Source organism: Equus caballus, chromosome 29 (genome assembly GCF_041296265.1).
Source record: "Equus caballus isolate H_3958 breed thoroughbred chromosome 29, TB-T2T, whole genome shotgun sequence".
NCBI classification, from domain to species: domain Eukaryota; kingdom Metazoa; phylum Chordata; class Mammalia; order Perissodactyla; family Equidae; genus Equus; species Equus caballus.
This window is the reverse complement of record NC_091712.1, coordinates 33752422-33773909: the sequence shown is the minus strand read 5'-3', so window position 1 is coordinate 33773909 and position 21488 is coordinate 33752422. Positions and strand designations below refer to the sequence as shown.

The following is a 21488-nucleotide window of genomic DNA, read 5'->3' as shown; positions in this document are numbered from 1 at the left end:
ACCGAACTTAACCACTAGGCCGCCAGGGCTGGCCCTGTTTTTTTTCTTAAGATTGACACAAGATTCATTATTAATCCTAAAATTCAGCAGCAGTTTCAGAAGAAAAATTTCGTGTATAAGTTTGACCTAACAGAATCTTTACCTTGTGATTTTTAAGGCCCATTTCTCTAGGTAACAATTTTTCTGCTTTAGATTGTTTTAATTTTAGATGGCATATTTTCTCTCTTTTTGAAGAAATAGTCTATGAAAATTCGAATGGACATGCCCAATCACCCTCAATTCAGTATCATTTTACCTTTTGGGGGGGTGGTTTTGCTCAGGAAGATTCTCCCTGAGCTAACATCTGCAGGCAATCTTCTTTTTGTATGTGAGCCGCTGCCACAGGATGGCCACTGACAGACGAATGGTGTAGGTCTGGGCCTGGGAACCGAACCCAGCCTGCTGAAGCACAGTGCACTGAACTTAGCCACTAAGCCACTGGGGCTGACCCAGTATCATTTATCTTTTCTTTTTCACCATTAGTGAAATCTAAAGAAATGGAAGCTGTGTACCAAACTCTTTGTACCAAAATATTGCTCCTGATGAAAAATAAAATCTAAACAACAGAACTTTGATGCTTAAGTTTTCCCTGGCTCTGTATTTTTCTTGTTTTTTTCCTGCCGTGATTTAAAACTTTGTCTTCTTAGGAGTTGTTTACTGTAAGGTATAATGTTGTAACCTTCCAACTTTTTAGAACAGCTTATCAATGAGGCTTGTGCCCTGGTGAATACCTAGGGCAATATGCCACTTTAAAGCATTAATGATTTTGTTTACTGCCACTTTGTAAAGCTTTAAGGATGATGTTTCTCGTTACTGATGAAAATGTTGCAATGGTGATCTCAGTCAGTGGATTTGGGTAATACCTAAGTTGTCTAGAGTAAATTCTCATAGATATTGTCCTCAAACTATACTCATACTGTGATGCTCTTCCCCCACTCTGCCACATTGACTGGCCTAAATTTGAGACAGAACTCACACCATTTGAGTAGGTAGTATTGTAAATCTGTACCTCCAGTGCCAGAATCTCATACCTTACTCCAACAAACAGGATTCGTCTTCAACTTAAGTGTTTTCCACTACAGTCTCTTGTTGCCGCCTCCATCTAGCTCGCTCTTGTAGAGTATATTTCTTAATTGTAGCACAAGTCATCATGGTGCACATCCACGTATCCTGTCTCATCTGTTTCCTTCTTTCCTTGTAACAAAGCACAGGACACATTCCACCTTACCTGCAGTATACTCCATCCCTGTTTTTCTGACTGTCCATTCTCCCCTGGTTCCACACACATGCATCCTTATCACTAACTGTATTATGTTTGTTCTCTTTCGATGTTTGAAATATTTGGAACAGCGTGATAAGAACTGTCGATCACAGTTGTGAAGTTCACAGGAAAAAAGTATGTCAATCTTAAAACATGTTTAGGGTGTAATGACTATGCCTATTTATAGAGAGACCATTTGGCTGGTAGGAAACGCAACCTTGTTGAAGTTGAGGGGATGGTTTGGGAAGTAACTTGAGTAGAAATAAGAGAAAGATGAAAAGATGACATTCCTTTCTATCAGTCATCAGTGTAAGAACAGTACTTGCAGGTCTTGGCTAGGACCTTTTCTCTCTTCCTTTCTTTCCTTTTTTAAAATTTGGATCTAGAACATTGCTCTCCAAAATTCCTAACTGGCTAATTTCCCAATGTATTAAAAATACACTGGCATAATTTCATAGTAGCTTTCATCAGAGTCAACCTTTGTTTTTTGGGTTTTTTCCCCCAAATAAAATTGTTACCATTATTGTATCTAAGAATTCTCTTACTTTGTAATTCACATTGTAGATTATGTAACATTCGTTATTTAATAACATTTGTGTTTATTTTGGAGTTTTAGTGGCTAGCAAGAGAAAGTATAACTATCTGCCAAGAATTATGAGTTTATAATTCAACATAGGAGCCTCCTTCCCACGTAGATTGTAAATGGGTGACTTTGATTTACAACTCCTTTCTGTTGGTTTCTTGTTGAAAATTTCAATCAAAGAAATCTTCCAAATTGATATAAAATGCTTATTAATCTAGGAAAAATTTTTAGAAGTGGGATTAAAAAAAAAGCAAACCCAATATGCTTATCAGTGTACATGAAAATAGCTATTAGGTACTAACTATAGCTAGACTGTTCAGGTTGGCGAAGGTCTTTAAATGAGATTCCAGATGTTCTTGTTTGTTATTATAAAAGAACTGTAGGAAACTGATGATTTATTTCTGATTTTAGCTAAATGGCAGGCTAAGATAACTTGAAATATGTTTTGTTACAAATATCTGTTTGTATTCTACCCAGAAATACTGGGTAAAATACAGAATATTTTACACAAAAATTTAAATACTGAATTCACAAGAAACAAAAGGCAATCCCAGATGCAAGAAATGTAAAGAGGGCCTGGCACATGGCCAAGTGGTTAAGTTTGTGCGCTCCGCTTTGGCAGCCCAGGGTTTCGCTGGTTCGGATCCCATGCGCGGACATGGCACTACTCATGGGACCACACTGAGGCGGCATCCCACATAGCACAACCAGAGGCACTCACAACTAGAATATACAACTATGTACTGGGGCGCTTTGGGGAGAAGAAGAAGGAGAAAAAAAAAAATGGATTGGCAACAGATGTTAGCTCAGGTGCCAATCTATAAAAAAAGAAAAAAAATGTAAAGAGGATGGAAAACCAGAGGCTAGGTAGATAAGACTTCAGGGGTGGTTATCAGTACTGATAAGAAACATGGGTTTATTTTATTACCTTTAGAGGAACAGGAGCCCAAGCCTTAAGCCAAAATAAAGTGAAGATTTAGAAAAGAGACCCTTTTACACCTTCAGGAGAGGATGAACAAGAAAAAAATTCATCCATTGGTACAGAGAAAAGGAAGCAGGGCCGAAACTGTTTGGGATTTGGGTTTTTGACTTGTTGTTTTAATTGAGGTCCCATTGGTTTATAATGTTATATGAATTTCAGATGTACAGCATCGTGTTCTGACTTCTGTATAGACTGCATTATGTTCACCACCAAAAGTCTAGTTTTTATCCGTCACTGTACACATGTGCCCTTCACCCCTTTTGCCCCCACCCCCACCCCCTTCCCCTCTGGTAACCACCAATCTGTTCTCCTTATCCACGTGTTTGTTTATCTTCCACATATGAGTGAGATCGTATGGTAATTGTCTGTCTTCACCTGACTTATTTTACTTAGCATAATACCTTCAAGGTCTCTCCATGTTGTCACAAATGGCAAGATTTCATCCTTCTTATGGCTGAGTAATATTCCATTGTATATATGTGCCACATCTTCTTTATCCATTCATCTGTTGATGGGCACATTCGTCCATTGATGCTTCCAAGTCTTGGCTGTTGTGAATAATGCTTCAGTGAACATAGGAGTGCATAAGTCTTTTTGAGTTATTGATTTTATGTTCTTTGGGTAGATACCCAGTAGTGAGATAGCTGGATTGTATGGTGTTTCTATTCTTAAGTTTTTGAGGGATCTCCGTACTGTTTTCCGTAGTGTTCTACCAGTTTGCGCTCCCACCAGCGGTGTATGAGGGTTTTCCTCCACATCCTCTCCACCGCTTATTATTTCTTGTCTTGTTAATTATAGCCATTCTGATGGGTGTGAGGTGATAGCTCATTGTAGTTTTGATTTGCATTTCCCTAAAATTAGTAATGTTGAACATTTTTCCATGTGCCTGTTGGCCATGTTTCTGTCTTCTTTGGAAAAACTTCTGTTCATACCCTCCACCCATTTTTTGATTCAGTTGTTTCCTTTTTTGTTGTTGAGGCTTTGGGTTTTTTCTTTTAAGAAGTTGAAACCTCAGGCCTGTATCTCACAGTGAACTTGGAGTACAAAATTTAAACCACCTGCATGGTTCGAGAAGTCCCAAACTAAGAAATTAACATACAGATCAGTCCTGGCTTGGTTTTACCCTTGAGGCATCTAGAAGATGCGAATACAGAGTACTCTGGAAAGACTTCCACAACCCAGGCCTCCTGGGACCCTATAGAGATCATGAGCCCCACTAAATAGACATTCACAATAAAAATAACAAGACACACAACGAAACAGTACACCATGCTCGAAGATCAGACAACACACAAGAGGAGCAGAGCTGTACGAATTTGAAATAACAAGTCTAAAAGATAATGTAAAGGAAATGTTTTAATTGATTAAACTCAAAAAAGAATTGAAACTCTTAGAACAAGTTACTAGGAAAAAAGAAGCAAACAAAAGTTCTAGAAATGAAAAATGTGGTTATTAAAATAAAAAACTCACCTGTGCAAATAAGACATAGTTGAAGAAGATAATTAGTTATTTGAATATAATGCAGCATAGAGAGATAATGAATTGCAATTAGGGGACTGAGAGACATACTGGAGAAAATGAGAATGTTTAGCATATGTATAATAGGAATTCTAGAAGGGAAGAATAGAGAAAATGAGGAGGGGAGAGGCATATTTAAAGAGAAAGTAGTTGAGAATATTCAAGAATAGGTAAAAAACGCAAATATTCATATTCAAGAAACACAAGTGTTCCAATAGGAAACACAGCATAGCATAACCACAGGACACCAGGGACGAGAGTTGTTAAAAACAGCCAGAGAGAAAAGGCAAATCACGTGGAAGGAAACAGCAGTAAGACTGTCGGCAGATCTCGCAACAGAAATACTGTTTCATCTAGTTCTGCCTCTGCTGGGAGGAGCCTGAGTCATTGAAGGTGAAGATGGCCATAGAGCTGAGGGCCATATTGTTTCTTATTTATAGAAGATGCTTATAAATCTAGGATCTAGACTAATCTTTGGCTATAACTTTGGGAATTCTCTTACAACTGCACAAATTCCAAGGTGATCTCAAATGATTTCATGTTATTTCATAATTCAAACAAATTTCCCAAGTGTTCTTTAAACTTATCTGTTGAGTTGCAATAGGGGAAGTGTTAGGAATTATCACATATTTTTTGCTTTTGTTCGTAAACAAATTTATGCCTTGCATTATAATTTTATATTATATGCTGAGATTGGATTTGAAAATTTATACTAACTCTTACCATGACTTCTTTACTTATATGTTCATAGAAACAAAAGCTCAAGAAGATTTAAACAATTCAGTGTGCTTTCTCTGTAAACTACTTTCCTTCGTCAGTGACTTGCAGTTACCTCTCTGAGGTACTGCTTTTAGCAGTTATGAAAGTGTAATTTTTGGAAATGAGAAAATCTGTTTTTTTCCTCCATTTCAGATGCAAGTCTTTGGACCATCTGTGTTCTTGGTTCAGTCAGTGAAGGGAATAATAGAAATCTTTTAAAATTCGATATGACTGAAGATATCTCATTGTTTCTATTAGGAGACTCATATTTTCTGCTAGTATTGTTTCTACTAGTATTCTCAATGTAGTAAGTAGCCTTGGCTTAAGGATTGCTTTCTACTTTCTTTTTCTCTTTTTTTCCCCCCCCTAACCTGGAATGTTAGGATGGTTAATTTATATAAGGATTGTAAAAATTCAGATGTTGTTAGTACTCTAATTGTCTTACCCATTTTTGCTTTTGAAACCTACCTCCTCCGGAATGTAAATGGAATCTGAATCTTCACACGCGGTATTCTTTGCACTGTCTGGCTGAGGTCCTGAAAGTGTTGTTGGTGGCCATCACTGCAGCCCTACCTGGATGGCTCAGCACTTCCCTCTCCTTTCGGGAAGGATGCTTGGCTGTCTATTTACTCATCTTAATAAGAAAAAGCCTTGTACCGTAATCTCACATACCACATATGTTCTCACTTCCACCTTCTGAAACTAGTCAAGTTTTTAAAATAACATTAAATGTTAAACCAATCAACACTTGGAAAAATGTTATAAGATGGTAGAATGCAAATATATATTAAAATGGATACCTATTTTAAAGTAGCAATATGAGGATTAACCAGGGATTGAAATCAGTATTTGTAGGAGTATAGAAGCATTAAAAAAAAGAGATAATGAAGGGGCCGGCCCCGTGGCCCAGTGGTTAAGTTTGTGCGCTCCGATGCGGTAGCCCAGGGTTTCACCGGTTTGGATCTTGGGCTCAGACATGTCACCGCTGGACAGGCCACGTTGAGGCGATGTCCCATATGTCACAACTAGAAGGACCTGCAACTAGGATATACAATTATGTACAGGGGGGATTTGGGGAGCTAAAGCAGGAAAAAAAAAAAAAGATTGGCAACAGTTGTTAGCTCAGGTGCCAATCTTTTAAAAAAAAAAAATTAGATAATGAAGATCTGTGTTTTGGAGTTGTCGCTTTTGGTTTTCCTGTAGTACTTTTAAAGTATGCAGACACAGAACCTTAATCTACCTTGTTCTTTATAGAATAATATGTTACTATGAACTGTCCTCTATGAGGTTTAAAAACAGACAGCACTTACATGGTTAAAATCACATTTCAAAAATTAAAATGGGGTTAGTTCTATTACTACATTAACCATGAAGATAATGCCATGTTATTTTATTTATTTGAATTCCTTTCTCATTTCTCTTCTTCCAGCTCCCTCGTATCTTTTAGATACATTTGAATTAAGAAAAGATAGGCAATTAGTTCAGTTTTATCATGATAATGAACTATTGGTTAGTTAGAAGCTAAAATACTCTTTTTTTATTGAGGTATAATTGACATGACATATTAGTTTCAGCTGTACAACGTAATGATTTGATATTTGCATATACTGCAAAATGTAAAATATTAACTTTTAAAGTAAACTTGAATTGGCTTATTTTAAAAGCAATATATGTACACTTTGTACTTTTACATATTTTTTAATTCTTCAGAATTAAAAGTGAAAATAAATAGATATTCAATATGATAAATATGTTAGAAATTCTGCAGATAAGCAGCAGAAGAAATTAACAGTCACTGTGGGAAAAGAACCATTGTTAACATTTTGACACTTATCATTGTGTTACGTGTTCTCAGGCATGCGGTAAAAGATGAGATTGTACTGTGTATAGTTTTGTGACCTTTTTAAAAAGTCTACTTTATTGTGAACATTTTTCTCTGTTGTGAAAAATTCTTTTACCATACTATTTTTTCTCCCTCATAATACTGGATGGATTTTTAGCACGTTTTTTCATCTTTTCATTTAGAATTTAAAAAGGAGTTGAGGAAAAATGTTTTAAGGATAAAATGAATTTTTATAGTGGAATTCATAAAATAAATAGCACTTTTTATTGATTACAATGTTTAAGCTGTTAAACTAGAAAAAAGGCAAGGGAATCTTTTTTTTTTTTTTTAAATACTGTCTTTTTGGTTTTTTTGCTGGGAAAGATTAGCCTTGAGCTAACATCTGTTGCCAATCTTCCCCTTTCTTTTTCTTTTTTTCCTCCCCAAAGCCCGAGTACATGGTTGTATATTCTCATTGTAAGTCCTTCTAGTTCTTCTGTATGAGCCACCCCCACAGCATGGCCACTGACAGACGAGTGGTGTGGTTCCGCCGGGCCGCTGGAGCAGAGTGCACCAACCTTTAACCACTAGGCCATCAGTGCTGGCTCGGCAAGGGAATCCTTTGAAGTGGAGAAAAGTTTCTTATGTAGAACTACTGAAGGAGATGATCAAGGACATACTGTTTCTTCGGCTCCATCTGGTCTTTGTGGGGTTTTGGTTTTTGTTTTGGCTGAAATCTGAGCTTTAACAACAGCCCTAGATCCTCCATCCTGGAGGCAAGAGGTGCAGCGTGCGACGTAGTGCCCTCCCACTGCTTACCTGACTTCTCCCCTTTGGTGTCCTCCTTGTGATCAATGTGGGTGATAATAATAATAGCCCCTTTCTCATGGGATTATTGTACGGGTTAAATGAGATAGCAGATGTAAACTGCTTCACACGGTGCCTTCACTAGGACGGAGAAAACCCACGCTTTTTAACGAAGCTCCCCGTAGGCACCTTTCTTTGAATTCAGATTGTCTCAGTACCCAGTTGCTAGGGGGAAGAGACGTTCTTATTTTCTGAGGACTTCTGCCAACCTAATAAATTAGAATTGTTATTGTTTGTAGTATAAATCGTTGATGATTGCAGAGAATTCCAACCTAATCAAATATGCAGGGAAATTTAAAAGCTTTTCAAACTCAATTTACTTGTAAATGCTTAAGACATCTTTAAAAGTCTATTTTGTTTGGTTTGTGTTTTTTTATAAAAATGTCTCTTGACTGCAGGTTTTGCTCACTCTTTAATTGTTAGTATACCCCAGGATTCTGTCATCTGCCTGAGGTGATCACTTCTGTTTACTCCCTTGACTTCAGCTCTTATACCCATATGACCATTACTTCCAGATAATTATCTTCAACTCTTCCCTCTCTTTTGAGTTTCCTTGTTTCCAGTTGCTTACTAGACATCTCTGTGTGGCTCTCCCATCATGTGTCCAACCCGACGCAAGCAAACATAGTTCTTGCCCATCTTTTCCTTACCCCACGCCACCTGCTTTTCCGTCTGTCTTATTGAATGGCATTCCCATCTCCATCCAGCTAGTCATCAAAGCCAGACACCCGAGTCATCCTGGCTTCTTTCTCCCTCACTCCTCACTTTCAATGTCACCAAGTAATATTGGCCTTGCCTCCTAAATATCTTTATATTTCTTCTCTCCTCCACTGGAATTAGGCAGACCCACATCTCTCCCCAGGACTATTACAAGCCTTCTTACTGGTCTCTCCGCCTCCCAACTTGGCACCCCTCCCCCCAAGCTATCCGGGACCATTGCCATAGTGATATTCCTAAATGTAACGCTCTCCCTCTCGTGTGTCCACACTTTGTTATCTCCCTATTGTCTAATAAAGTACAACCTCCCTAGCTAGGCAAACAAGACCCTTCATGATGTGGATACTCCTCCTTGTTGAAAATTTCCCTCCAGCCTCCTCTTGTGGCAGTTCTCCCTGGCTTTCTGCTCTCCATCAGCACTGAGATCTGGTAGTTCCGTGCATTCACCTGACACTTCTCACTCCCCTCCCTGCCTGGGCGCGTGCTTCCCTTTGCCTCAGCTCGGACCCTGCTCTTCCTGTTGAATGAAGCCTTCTTGCCCTTCTTCCCTCCCCCACCACACACACCACAGAGAGCTAATCAGTTCTTCCTTTGTGCTAGCAGAGGATTTTTCTTTTTATTTTCAGTGTTTTGAAATTTTTTGTCCACTTGTTAGGCATTCCCCACCAGCCTAACCTCCTCAAGGACAAGGGACTCGGTCATTTTAGCATTCCCCACGCCTATCCAGTCCTTGGTAGGTGTTTAACAAAGGATGTGAAAAATTGTTCATGAGCCCAAGGATTTTTGAAAGGGGGAAGCAATATACTTAATGGAGAAATGCATAATTCTATCAAATATTTGTTTAAATGGCATGTGGGAGAAGGATTAGATTAAGTTTGTGTGGCTTTCAATGGCAGAGTTCATGTCAGCAGAGAAGCAGACTTCTGGTTCAGCCGTAATGAAGAACACAATGAGAATTGTGAAACAGAGGCGCCCTCCTGCCTTCAGTGGGAATTTGGAGTTAGTTTGAGTTATGGTCCTGGCTTGGTCACTATATTCGGTCTTTTCTGTGTCTTAGATTCTTTGTTTTTTAAAGACAGAAAAATGGAGATTATTGTAGCTCATATGGTTATTTTGAGGACTAAAGAGATAGCGTTTCAGAGTGTCTAGGCTAAGGCCTGACATTGAATAGTGCTTAATAAATGTTTATTGAATTTGAATTAGTCTCATCTTTCTGGATACTTTTAGTAAAACCTTACTCTCATATTAAATATAAGTAATGTATGTGCATAAACTGACACCATAAAAAAATTCAATTGCCTTTTTTTCCTTCGAAGATTTATTCATTGTACTGATGATTCCCCAGATCCTTGTATGGAATATGAGGTAAGAAACTTTCTTATCTTGATGAAGTTGATAATCCTAGATGAAGATGTGTTGAGAATTGCTATTTATTCTTAAGTGAGATGAATGAAAATTTTTGGATTAATTTCTCTGGGAACTAGAGCCATTGAATTTTTAAATTTATGAAATATACATATAAAAGTATTCTATGTGTGTATATATGCATGCACACACTATATATGCGGTATATACATACTACAGAATATACGTTTTTATAATAAACACCTTTATACTCACTAGCCAGCTTCACCTGGTTAAGCTTTTGAACCTGGTGTATGGGGAAAAATATTCATTTTACCATTTAGGCCTAGTAGACTTTTTAATTTTTTTATATTGTTTACTCATTTTACAAATTAAGTATAGAAGTAAGAATAAAAGGATGGTGAAAAATGTTATTAGAAATAGTAATAAAAATTTAAACATAGAAAACTCTAATTTTTATTCCATATTTTCCTAGCTTGAAGGTATATAAACAACACATGCACGCGCTTGTGCGCACACACGCACACACACACTCCTACGTGAAATGGGCAGTGGTCTTGGATGCAGCTAACTGTTCATCAGCTGTTATGAGTGAATCTAGAACATGCTTTTCTTTTGAATGCTGACTCCAGGTTTCACCTACATCCCTGATAGGCTCTTGCTTATCATTATTCCTGGTTCTTCTTGCACTTGCATTGTCAAAATGTAATGTTTTTGAAAACTTCCATAGTTCATAATTTGTTGAGAGGATGGTCATCCTTGATCTGTAATTCCAAAACATTTACATTCGTGGACTTAGAATACCAGTTAGAATTAGTTCCGTGATTTTTTAAAAATTTCTTCATTGTCTATTTGCTTCCAGTCACCTTTGTACGTATGTATATAAGTATGTATGTATGTATGTAAAGCATGTATATGCACATGCTTTCAAAATTTGTCCACTGACTCACTGTATCAAGTAATTTTTAGTGTGATAAGTGTGTATATTGGCATATCTTCTGCGATTATGCCATGTGTGTGGGACAGTTAATTTACTATTTACCAGGCCACCAAACCAGTACTAGGTCTTTTAGCACTTGTAATTGAGATCTTTACATACCATTTGTGAGTTTTTTTTACTTAATAGTGTAGTATCAGCATTTTCTCGGGTCACTAAACATTTTTTATAACATTTTTTGTATATATACATATATTCATATCTATTGTTTCACTGAACAAAGGTCTATTAAGCATCTGCTATATCTCGTTACTTTGTGCTGGAAACACAAAGATGAAAGATTGTTTCTCTGGCTTTGCCCTGAGGCATAATCTTTGTTGAGATGTTGTCATCTATCCCCAAGATTTATTTCACCATCCATTTGCTTTTGTATTGCTTTTTGGGGAATATGCCATCCTGTTAGTGAATAGGGTTTAAAACCCAATTTTAAGAGCCCAGGAAAGTGATATTCTTAGAGTGATTAAAATGAGAAAAGTTGCAAGCAAAGTCCTGTGTATTGTGCGTTCCTGCCTGGGTGTATTTAAGAAGTTATATACATACGCTGTCTGCTCATATATTTATAGAATACTTCTACAAAGATATATAAGAGATTGACAGCACAGGTTGCCCCTGAGGAGGACAGAGGGACGGGATGGGAAGAGATTCACCTTTTACCCTTTTGTATTTTTTGAATCAACCACAGTGCATGTATTACCTGTCCAAAACGTTATTTCAATAGAGATTATGCACATTTTCCAAAAAATTAATGTTAGTATGCAACAATTGCTTATTTCTGTGTTGCTTCAGTAAAAACCACTGTCGCCATAAAAAAATATATTTGCCATTATAGACTTTTAATAGATGAGAACAGTATAATTTTTTATTTTGGGGTTCTTCTTTTTATAATTGTGTTCTTTTTAAAAATATGACACATACAAAGCTTGACCAAGAGCTCAGAATAATGAAAACTGAAATCACTGCGTTTTAATTTCTAAGGCCTATTTTAACAATACAGTACTTTTTTTTTTAAAGAAAAGCAATCCACTATCAAAAATTGAAGAATACAGGAAAATATGAGGAAGCTGTCACCCAAATACGGCCTCAGTATTAGCGTGGGCCTTTCTCTCCCCTCTCTTGAGATCTGTGCGTGAGCATGTGTACATACACGTTCTCTCTTATAAAGTACTTTGCACACCATTTTTTTCACCTATAGTGTGAGCATTTCCCCTGTTCATTAAATGTTTTTTTATATCCTGATTTTTAGTGGTTGCTTATCTTATATATTTGCTGTTTCACTTGATAGACGTTTCTTAGGCACTTGCTAGGTACTACATGCTTGTGCTGGAGACACAAAGATGGGTAACTCCCAGGTCCTCGCCCTGAGGGAAGTTGCCGTCTAGGAGGGAAGAAAGACTTGTATCAGATTATCACAGGGCAACATGGGGTGTATGTGCTTGCTCGGGAATGTTATGAGAAGAAATTATGGGCAGCACTGCGTCTGGGAAGGGAGGGTACTGAGCCCACTGGGGGTTTCCGGGAATGGAGCCTAGAGTAATTCAAGTTCCGTCTCACAGGTCTCAAAGGGAAAGAGCCGCACTCCAGGACAAGGGAGGCTGGAGGCACGAGCCATTTATTACAGTGAATAGTTCAAAAGGACTAGTTTTCTCCAAAGAATAGTTAAAAAACAGACTCAGAAGCTCACATTTGTCAACTGTACTATTTATAAAATTGCAGCAATTCAATAGTGTATGAATAGAATACTAAATAATGAATTATAGTAATAAGACCCATTTATAATTTGGGCCGCTGATAGAATTGGCTTACTTTAAAATAATGGGAAAATCATGAAAGGGTTATAGTGATTCTTTGTGATAAACCATAATAATTTTATCAGAGTAAGTATTACAGAGGTGGTCTAGTGGTTGAGGCTGGCACTCTCACCGCCATAGCTGGGGTTTGTGTCCCAGTCAGGGATCCACACCACCCGTCTGTCAATTGTCACACTGTGGTGGCTGCATGTTAGATGCTGTAAGCTCTACCACCGGGATTTCAAGTCCCAGCAGGGTCCCCTATGGTGGACAGGTTTCAGTGGAGCTACCAGACTAAGGTAGACTATGAAGAAGGACCTGGCCACCACTTCTGAAAGAGTTGCCCATGAAAACCTTATAAATAGCAGCAGAGCATTGTCTGATGTGGCACCAGAAGGTGAGAGGATGACGCAAGAAGACCAGGCAGGGTTCTGCTCTGCCGTGCACAGGGCGCTAAGAGTCAGAATCAACTCGACGGCACTAATGACAGAAGTATTGCAGAGTGATGCTTAAGGTAGATAACTTAAAATTATTTTATTGTTTGATATTCTTAAAGGAGTGAAAACATATGAATTACAGGGCAACTTATGGTATAACAGTGACAATATTTGACTTCATGATCCTTGAGGCTCTAGTTTATGTCATAACTCTCAAAATGATAAATAAATGACAAAGATGCATTTTATCATAAAGAGTTTTAACACAATTTCCCTGCTTATTAGACTAGTAGATTGCAGCTCTGTTCTCTACTTCTCCTGTGAGTTATGTTTTATGATTCCTCTTTTTTTTCAACCGTTTGATAATGGCAGTTAAGACACAGTCTTGGCCTCGAGTTGTCTATTAGACTAGTGAGCATTCCATGTTACATAGCTGTATTACATTTTTTCCTTTGTCTACAGCTTGTTCTTCGAAAATGGTGCGAATTAATTCCTGGGGCTGAGTTCCGATGTTTTGTCAAGGAAAACAAGCTCATTGGTGAGTTTTTTTACCCTTCCAAGGAATCGTAAAAAGAAGACAATCTTTTGATGGAAGTAAATTTCTAGTAGCTAGGACAGGGCTAACAATCAGCTTTTGTCTCAGATGCTGCCTCTAACCAGTTGTCACTGACTCTGGAATGCTGTAGTGTTGACAAGGCTCCTGAGGCCGTATTCAGTATCCACAGAAAGCAGTCCTGTGCATTAATCACGTCTGTCTGGATTCCAGAGATGAAAGTGATGGTCTTTGCCATCCCCAGTTTAGGATATAGAGAATACTACCTGCGTTCTCCTTGGGACTTTCCTAAGTATTACTTGAAGTACACTCTTTATTTTAAGTAGTATAAAAGGCCAAGTTTTTGAACCTTTATTTCTATTATTGGAGCACTGTTTTTTATTCCAGCAAGAGAAAATATGTGGACAATTAAGTGTATTACTTTAAAAGCCACCCATTTTCTTTCCTTTCGGGTTATTATTTTGTTTACTATGAATTATTCATGTCAAATATTGAAGATAATTTGTTCTTTTTCTGTCTATTCATGTTTTCCATGAAGTAAAAAGTGTCTTCAACCGAGAAGTGTGATTTGAACAGAATTAAATCCACATTCTTTGTTTATTGAATGTGATGTTGACATTTATTAACTTACCTAAAAGAAACTTGGAGGGTTTGAATTGGTCATATTGTTAGAGATAAGTGCAGCTAGAGAAGGGAGCATTGTTGGCATTCAGGGCTTGGTGGGAGCCCTTCTTTCAGAGCGGAGGCCTTTTTCCCAGGACTGGAGCAAATTGAGGGAGTTCTTACAATAGTCTTTTTAATGTATTTGGAATAATATCAGCACATCACTCTGAAGAAAGGAATGTTTACTTTTCCATGGCTTGAAACATCAGGCTTCTGAAGGCAGGGTAGCACGTCTGAACAAGAAAAATAGACTGCTTCTGTGAAATATAATATGAATGTGGAGGACACAGGGTGAGGAATATTTTAAATTTTCCCAAAGAAAGTGGAAAAGAATACCAGCTTCTAGGGAATTCATTGGAAAAAACTAAAGAAGCAGCAGTTGACGATGTTGCAGGTTTAAAATTGCTCCTTTCATTTTTTTTACTTAATAAGCATTTTTACAACTTTGAATTCCTTCCATTGTACTAAATATGAAAATAGCTACTATTTCCCAAAGAAGAATGCATGGCAATACGGAACTTCAGGATCCACCTAGCCACATGAACCTTTACAACTGACACGTTTTATATCTACATAAAATGCTGAATAATGTGTAGTGCAGTTTTCATCTGATTGGGCTTCCGATCTACTTTAATGGTTCCCTCAAAGAGAGGCTTAAAGCACATTTTGGTGTTTTTGGAAAGAACATTGTGTAATAACAGAATATAAAATATTTTCTTATCAGGTATTTCTCAGAGGGACTACACGCAGTACTATGATCATATTTCTAAACAAAAAGAAGACATTTGCAGATGCATACAAGACTTTTTCAAGAAACACATACAGTATAAGTTCTTAGATGAAGACTGTGAGTATTTTTTATTGACCCAGTGAAATGAAATGAAGTACGTAATGGTGCTGAACCTTATTTCACCGTGGCGCATATTTTAAAACTGGATTAAAACACTGTACTTTAAGCATTTTACTATATTAACTATTTGGAGTTACCAGTCATTTGCATGTTAATTTTATCTGATTTAGTCAGAGTCTCCTTTTAACACTGAGGCACTTCTCTCTCCTGTCATTTTAGATATTTTATTATATATTTCAAAGAGTCTGCCTACAGAGAACAAAGGGCTTCTGTTATGAGGTCTAAATTAGCTAGCTGGCTGATCTGCCTTTCTAGATGTTTTATGTGAATGCTCAGCACCAGTACAAAATAAAAATTTACAAGTTGTTTTTAAGAATTTAAAGTATATTGTGTACGAGAGAGAGTTTTCGTTCATCTTTAAATTACAGCTGCTATGGTTGACGTTTTCTCTACTTGCCAAGCCTGCGTTCTGTGGCAGATTTGATTTTAAAAAAAGATTAATCATGCCGTAAACATAGCTAGATTTTATGCTTTCCTATTACAGATTTGACTCATTTCATCCCCATCAAATAAGTGATTGGTGCTCCTTTTGCTAGTACATATAACCTGTTTATAATGATGAACTGGTTGAGATGGTGGTGGTGTTTGGTTTGAATTTTTAAATAAGGGATTATGGTTGAGGGTAGAGAAAAAGCAAAATTATATAGATAAAACATGGCAGGATGCCTTTTTATGTTTGAAGTTTTGAGATTTAGAAGCGTGAAGTCCTCAAGGTCAATTATATTTTGCTGTTTGAGTAACTGATAATAAAATGCATTTTAATTTTCAAAAGGGGGCTTACATCATGAAAATGGTAATTCATTAACTTTGAGTTTTTCCTCCTTTACAGTTGTATTCGATATATACAGAGACAGTAGGGTAAGTCAAAACTGTATTTGATAAGCTTTAAAATCAGAGCTGGGGGGACGGCCTGGTGGTGTTCTGGTTTGCACACTCCTCTTTGGTGTCCCAGGGTTTGCAGGTTTGCATCCCGGGCATGGACCTACACACTGCTCATCAAGCCATGCTGTGGCAGCATCCTACACACAAAATAGAGGAAGACTGGCACAGATGTTAGCTCAGGGCCAATCTTCCTCACACACACACACAAAAAAAAAATTAGAGCTGGTCTTATAAGCAAGATGCCAGTGGGGATAAAATTCCTTCATTCATGAATTACGTGTGTGAAGGGCCCACTACTTAAAAAATATTTTCTCAAACCATCTAAGGTGTTTGAAATTCACAGTGGTCAAGAATCTCCCCTTAAAATATACTTAACATTAGGAGATGTAATGTCTTCAATAATTATGAGTCACAAGTTTAGGGCTCGTTAATTTAACAGATAGCTAAATGGCCACCTTAAGTCCTCCTTCCGCTGTTATCAGAGGGCTGGGCCTGCTTAGCATGGTTTCGTTTGCGTACTTAAATGTGGCCAGGGATTTGTCATTTGTTATTTAGATAATTATTTTTTATCTTTAGACTGAAGATGAGGATTAGAGGAGTTTACGTTTATTCTTTAACAGTAATGAAAACTTCCGTAATGAAAAAGAAAACAAAAACCTGACTTAGTAAATCCTACAGCAGAGATTTCACTGTCGAGACATGCAATCTTCTCAGGGAAATTTGGGTCAGTAAATGTTGTTGACTTAGCTGTTAAGAAGATGGCAGGTGTGTTTTCCAAATATGTGACTCATATGTTTCCCAAATGTCACCCACATAGTTCTCATTCCCTCTGCGTGCTCAGCTCAGCCTCAGAGTGATGCTTGTGGTACCTCCGGATCGTTTTTTGGACAAAAGGATATGGCCCATATGGTTGTGTCCCAAAATAACTGTTAACTCTTTCCTTGCCTCTGTTAAGCTGAAAGCACTTACTGCATTTCCACATCTCTGTCTTCAAGGGTGATAGTATCTATTAAGAATTAGAGTTGTAAATTGAGATTTGGAAAAGAAGAGGGATGTCAACTGGGTAAAGTTTCGACTTAGAGGAAGCAAACCTTAGAAAAAGAATGGGAAGCCAGTGTGATGGAAGGGATAGAAACCCAAGCTAATGGACAGGATCCCAGGGCTCTCGTCCTGGCTCTGCTTCTGACGGGCCAGCATTTCTCGAGAGCCTGTACTGTGTTAGAGGCCATGCTTCTGGAAGAAGCTTCCACCAGGATGGTCTCCTGACCTTCTCCGAGCTCATCTTCAAGACTTAAAACGTCCCAGGGAACTGGTGTGGTAGCAAGCAGGATCAAATTAGTGAGTGAGTAAACTTAGCCTGTGGCCTGACTGTGCAGCTCCAATGAGCTTTATTCTCATTTAATTCAGTCTCTCTCTTAACCCATATAACCCCGTGAGCTATGCATTATTTGTTCCCTTTTTACAGATATTAGAACTGAAGCAATTACACTTCAATGCAATTATATTTCATAGCATTTGAAAATTAGAAATTGGCCTAGGCCTCTCAGTATTTCCCTGGCAGATACCCAGGTCAGCTGTGATGCAGTAGGCTGGCAGGTCAGCGTAAATGCGTAGCTTGATGGAAGAGTTATATAAATGTCTGAAATGAAGTTGGACATGCACATAAGGAATTCCTGCCGTGATCGCACAGAACTGAAAGTAGCGGCATGCCTTTAAAGTGAGAAACGTGCTAGTATAAACATCCTGACAGTCTCTGAGAGGAGACTGAAGCCACAATGTAAAACTCATTTGCATTCGCTCACTGGCACTTGTGGCACCGTTGGTTAGGCGCTTTCTTGAATATGTGATTTCATGACTGTTACTGTGGAAAACTGCCTCTTCTGTTATTGCGGTCCCTCATATGAAATCTAAGTGAGTGTGTTGGAGCTTGGCAACACTTGGATGTGTCACCTTTCTTACTGCGCTGGGCAGGCTGACTCAGTGTTGGTAGATTCTAACTTGTCGTGTGTGTCAAAGTGATGGCCCACCCGTTAGCAGGTCTGGGACGAGGCCTGGGGATGTGTGTTTTAAGACGCTCTTCAAGTGTTGATAATGCACACCTAGCATTTAGAATAAGTACCTTCAATACTTGAAAAATTATTCTGGTCCCCTTATGTATTCTTTTTGGTTATCATTATTGTTTTGTTATAATTTCCTTGCTTTATGGACTATGTCTGATCTTGAGTCTTTGATATTGTTGAGGTTGGCTTTGCAGCTTGGTCACTTTTTTATAACTGGTCTATGTGTGATTGAAAAAGAAAGTACAATTGCTCATGTGTGAAGTAGTCTGTGGATGTTTGTTAGATTAAGCTTGTTAATAAGGTTGTTAAGGGGCCGGCCCGGTGGCACAGCGGTTAAGTTCGCATGTTCTGCTTCGGCAGCCCGGGGTTTACCGGTTCGAATCCTGGGTGTGGACATGGCACCACTTGGCAAGCCATGCTGTGGCAGGCGTCCCACATGTAAAGTAGGGAAAGATGGGCACAGATGTAAGCTCAGGGCCAGTCTTCCTCAGCAGGAAAGAGGAGGATTGGCGGCAGATGTTAGCTCAGGGCTAATCTTCCTCAAAAAATAAAAATAAAAATAAGGTTGTTAAAATCTTCTGTATCTTCTGAATGAATGCAGATTTGGGGGGAGTAGAAGGGATATAGAGGAAACTAGATTGGCTGTGGGGAACAACAAGGTAACTGTTGAAACCAAGTGGTATGTACGTTGGGTTCTTTAGAGTATTTTATCTACTTTTGTATATGTTTAAACTTTTCCATATACAAATTTTTTAAAAACAAACTTTAAAAACCATGAAAAAATCTCTATCTTTCCTAATTTTTTGCTTGTTTGATCTCTCAGTTACTCAACAGGGTATATTAAAACGTCCCGCTTTCTAATTCTGCTGGTCGTTGTGTTACGTAGTTTGAGGTTGTGTTCTTAGACAAATGCTCGTTCATAAAGGCTTTATGTTCCCAGTGAATGCTCATCATTAGGCAGGGGCCCTCGATCTCTAGCCCTGACAAAGCTCTTGTGCTTTTTGCATTAAAGTATATTTTGTCTGATATTAATAGTGTTATTATAGTTTTCTTTTGGTCTTAGTTTTTATCTTTTCAATCCTTGTATTTTTTGCTGCTATGTTTTAGGTGTATGCATGTATCTTGGAAATAGCATATTGCTAAACTTTGTTTTTTAATTGCTGACAATTTCTGGTTTTAACTGGTGAGGGCAGTTTGCATTTATTCTATTTGCTATTTGATTGTTTTCCACCATCTTACTATGAATTTTCGATTTGCTTTGCTTTTCTATGCTTTTTTTCTTCCTTTTATTTATATTACTGGTTTTTCTTGATACCCCCCTCCCGCCCCCACAAATAATTTTGAAGTCTTATTTTTTGTTTCTCTTATTTTGGTAGTTACCATTAAATCTTCATATGGATATTTAATAAGCTCTAAAGTTAATTTCACTTCATGTTGCCCTTATGATGCAAGGACCTTAGAACACTGATTCCCAGCACCCCTTTTGTCTTACATGTGATTTCTTTTTTTTTCTTTTGCAGTAACGTTGGATTATAACATGATATAGCTTTCAGACGTACATTGTAATATATTTTGAATTCTGTGTAGATTACATCATGTTCACCACCCAAAAACTAATTATAGTCCATCACCAAACATTACGTGTGATTTCTGATTTTGAGTTCCACTTTGTATTTATACCTCAAATTAGTCAATTTTGTTGCTATTCAGTTTCTTTGACCGCCATTGCTTCTTGTCTCTCACTGCTTTTTGGATCCGGTTTCTTTCTAGTAGTATATCCTTTAGTAGTAAATTCCCTCAGCTGTTGGCTGGGCAAGTTGATGTTTAGCCTTCGTGCATGATGACAGGCTGAGCTGGGTATAGAATCTTCAGTTGACCGCTTCTCTTACCTCAACACTTTGAAGATACTGTCTTATTGTTGTTTGGCTTCTTTTCTTTTCTCTTTTTATCACGCTTTCTACATCTGAGAATTCATTTCCCTTGTCAGTTGTGGAGAATTCTCAGCTATCTTTTCAAATAGTACCTCTCTTCTGTCTTTTGTCCTTTGGAACTCTGTCTAGAGGTATCTTAGAGCTCCTCATTTTATCCCCATGTGTCTTGACTTCTCATTTTCCACCTTTTCTCTCTCTGCGCTGTGTTGTGTAATTTTCTAAGATATGTTGTCCAGTTTACTAGTTCTCTTTCAGCTGTGTCTAATTTGATACATTTAACCTGTTCACTGTTTTGAATTGCATCAGCTATATTTTTTCATTTCTGTAGGTTCTATTTGGTTACTTTTTAATTCTGCCTATTCTTTTTTTCATGGTATCCTGTGTCTTTGGGTTTTGATTTCTTTTATATTTTCAGTCATTTAAAACTACTGAATCTTTTTGGTCAGATCTTTTAAGATATAATTTACGTAGAGTAAAATTCATCCTTCTTAGTGTATGGCTCTGTGTTTTTTGACAGATACATCCCGTTGTATAACCACCAGTGCCGTGAAGATGTAGAATTGCCCCAAATTTCCTTGTGACCCTCCCTGCATCCTAACCCGTGTCAAACACTGCTCTGAAAACCTACTGAGTTTTAAAATTTTTAATTGATAATGCCTTCACACTGTTCAAAAAGTAAATATACATAGAAAGTCTCGCTCCTACCCTTCTTCCTCTGCACTCCCACAGGTACACTTTTATTATATATCCTTCCAGTAATTCTTGATACAAAAACAAGCAATATACTTATTTTTTCTCATCTTTCTTACATAAGAGTTAGCATTTGATATATATTCTGCACCTTGCTTTTTGCACATTTTTAAAAAATAATGTGTCTTGGAGAGCTTTCCAGTTTCTTACAATAGCATTATCTTTCATTTTGTGGATGGAAGTGTAGTTTATTTAGCCGTTTCCCTGTCGATGAACACATAGCCTGTTTCTAAGTCTTTTCACAAACTGTGCTGTGGCGAATAGTCTGTAAACACGGGGTGTGCGTCCTAGTCTGCACTGAGCTCTTGGAAGGAGTGGATTCTGTGTTAGTGATCTTCATGCCCCAGTGCCTGGCATGCTGTTTGGTGCATAGAGATTTATTTGGGTGGGTGGGGGTTGGGGGTGGTCAGTTGGCAGATACAGGAAGGTGAGTGTGACTGCTCTTACCTGATGGATTGCGTCAAAACAGAATTTCTCAGAATGTCTTGTGCCTGAGATCTCCCATGAAAAACATGTTATTGCTGAAAATCCCCATTAGATAGTTTTAGGCCTGATTACAGCTGGCTTTACTTTTCTTTAAACTAGAGAACGGCTTCTGAACTACA

The 21488-nt window shown here is 37.8% G+C and overlaps 1 protein-coding gene across 2 annotated transcripts in view; it reads left to right on the top strand.

Annotated features, from left to right (window-relative positions):
• Window positions 1-21488, top strand: part of CDC123 (cell division cycle 123) — a 55956-nt gene that overhangs the window by 28205 nt on the left and 6263 nt on the right. For both annotated transcript variants that reach the window (NM_001309342.2, XM_005606925.4), the window contains 4 exons: window positions 9865-9913; window positions 13597-13672; window positions 15075-15197; window positions 16090-16118. In NM_001309342.2, coding sequence (NP_001296271.1) covers window positions 9865-9913; window positions 13597-13672; window positions 15075-15197; window positions 16090-16118 — 277 coding nt within the window. The remainder of the gene's footprint in view (window positions 1-9864; window positions 9914-13596; window positions 13673-15074; window positions 15198-16089; window positions 16119-21488) is intronic.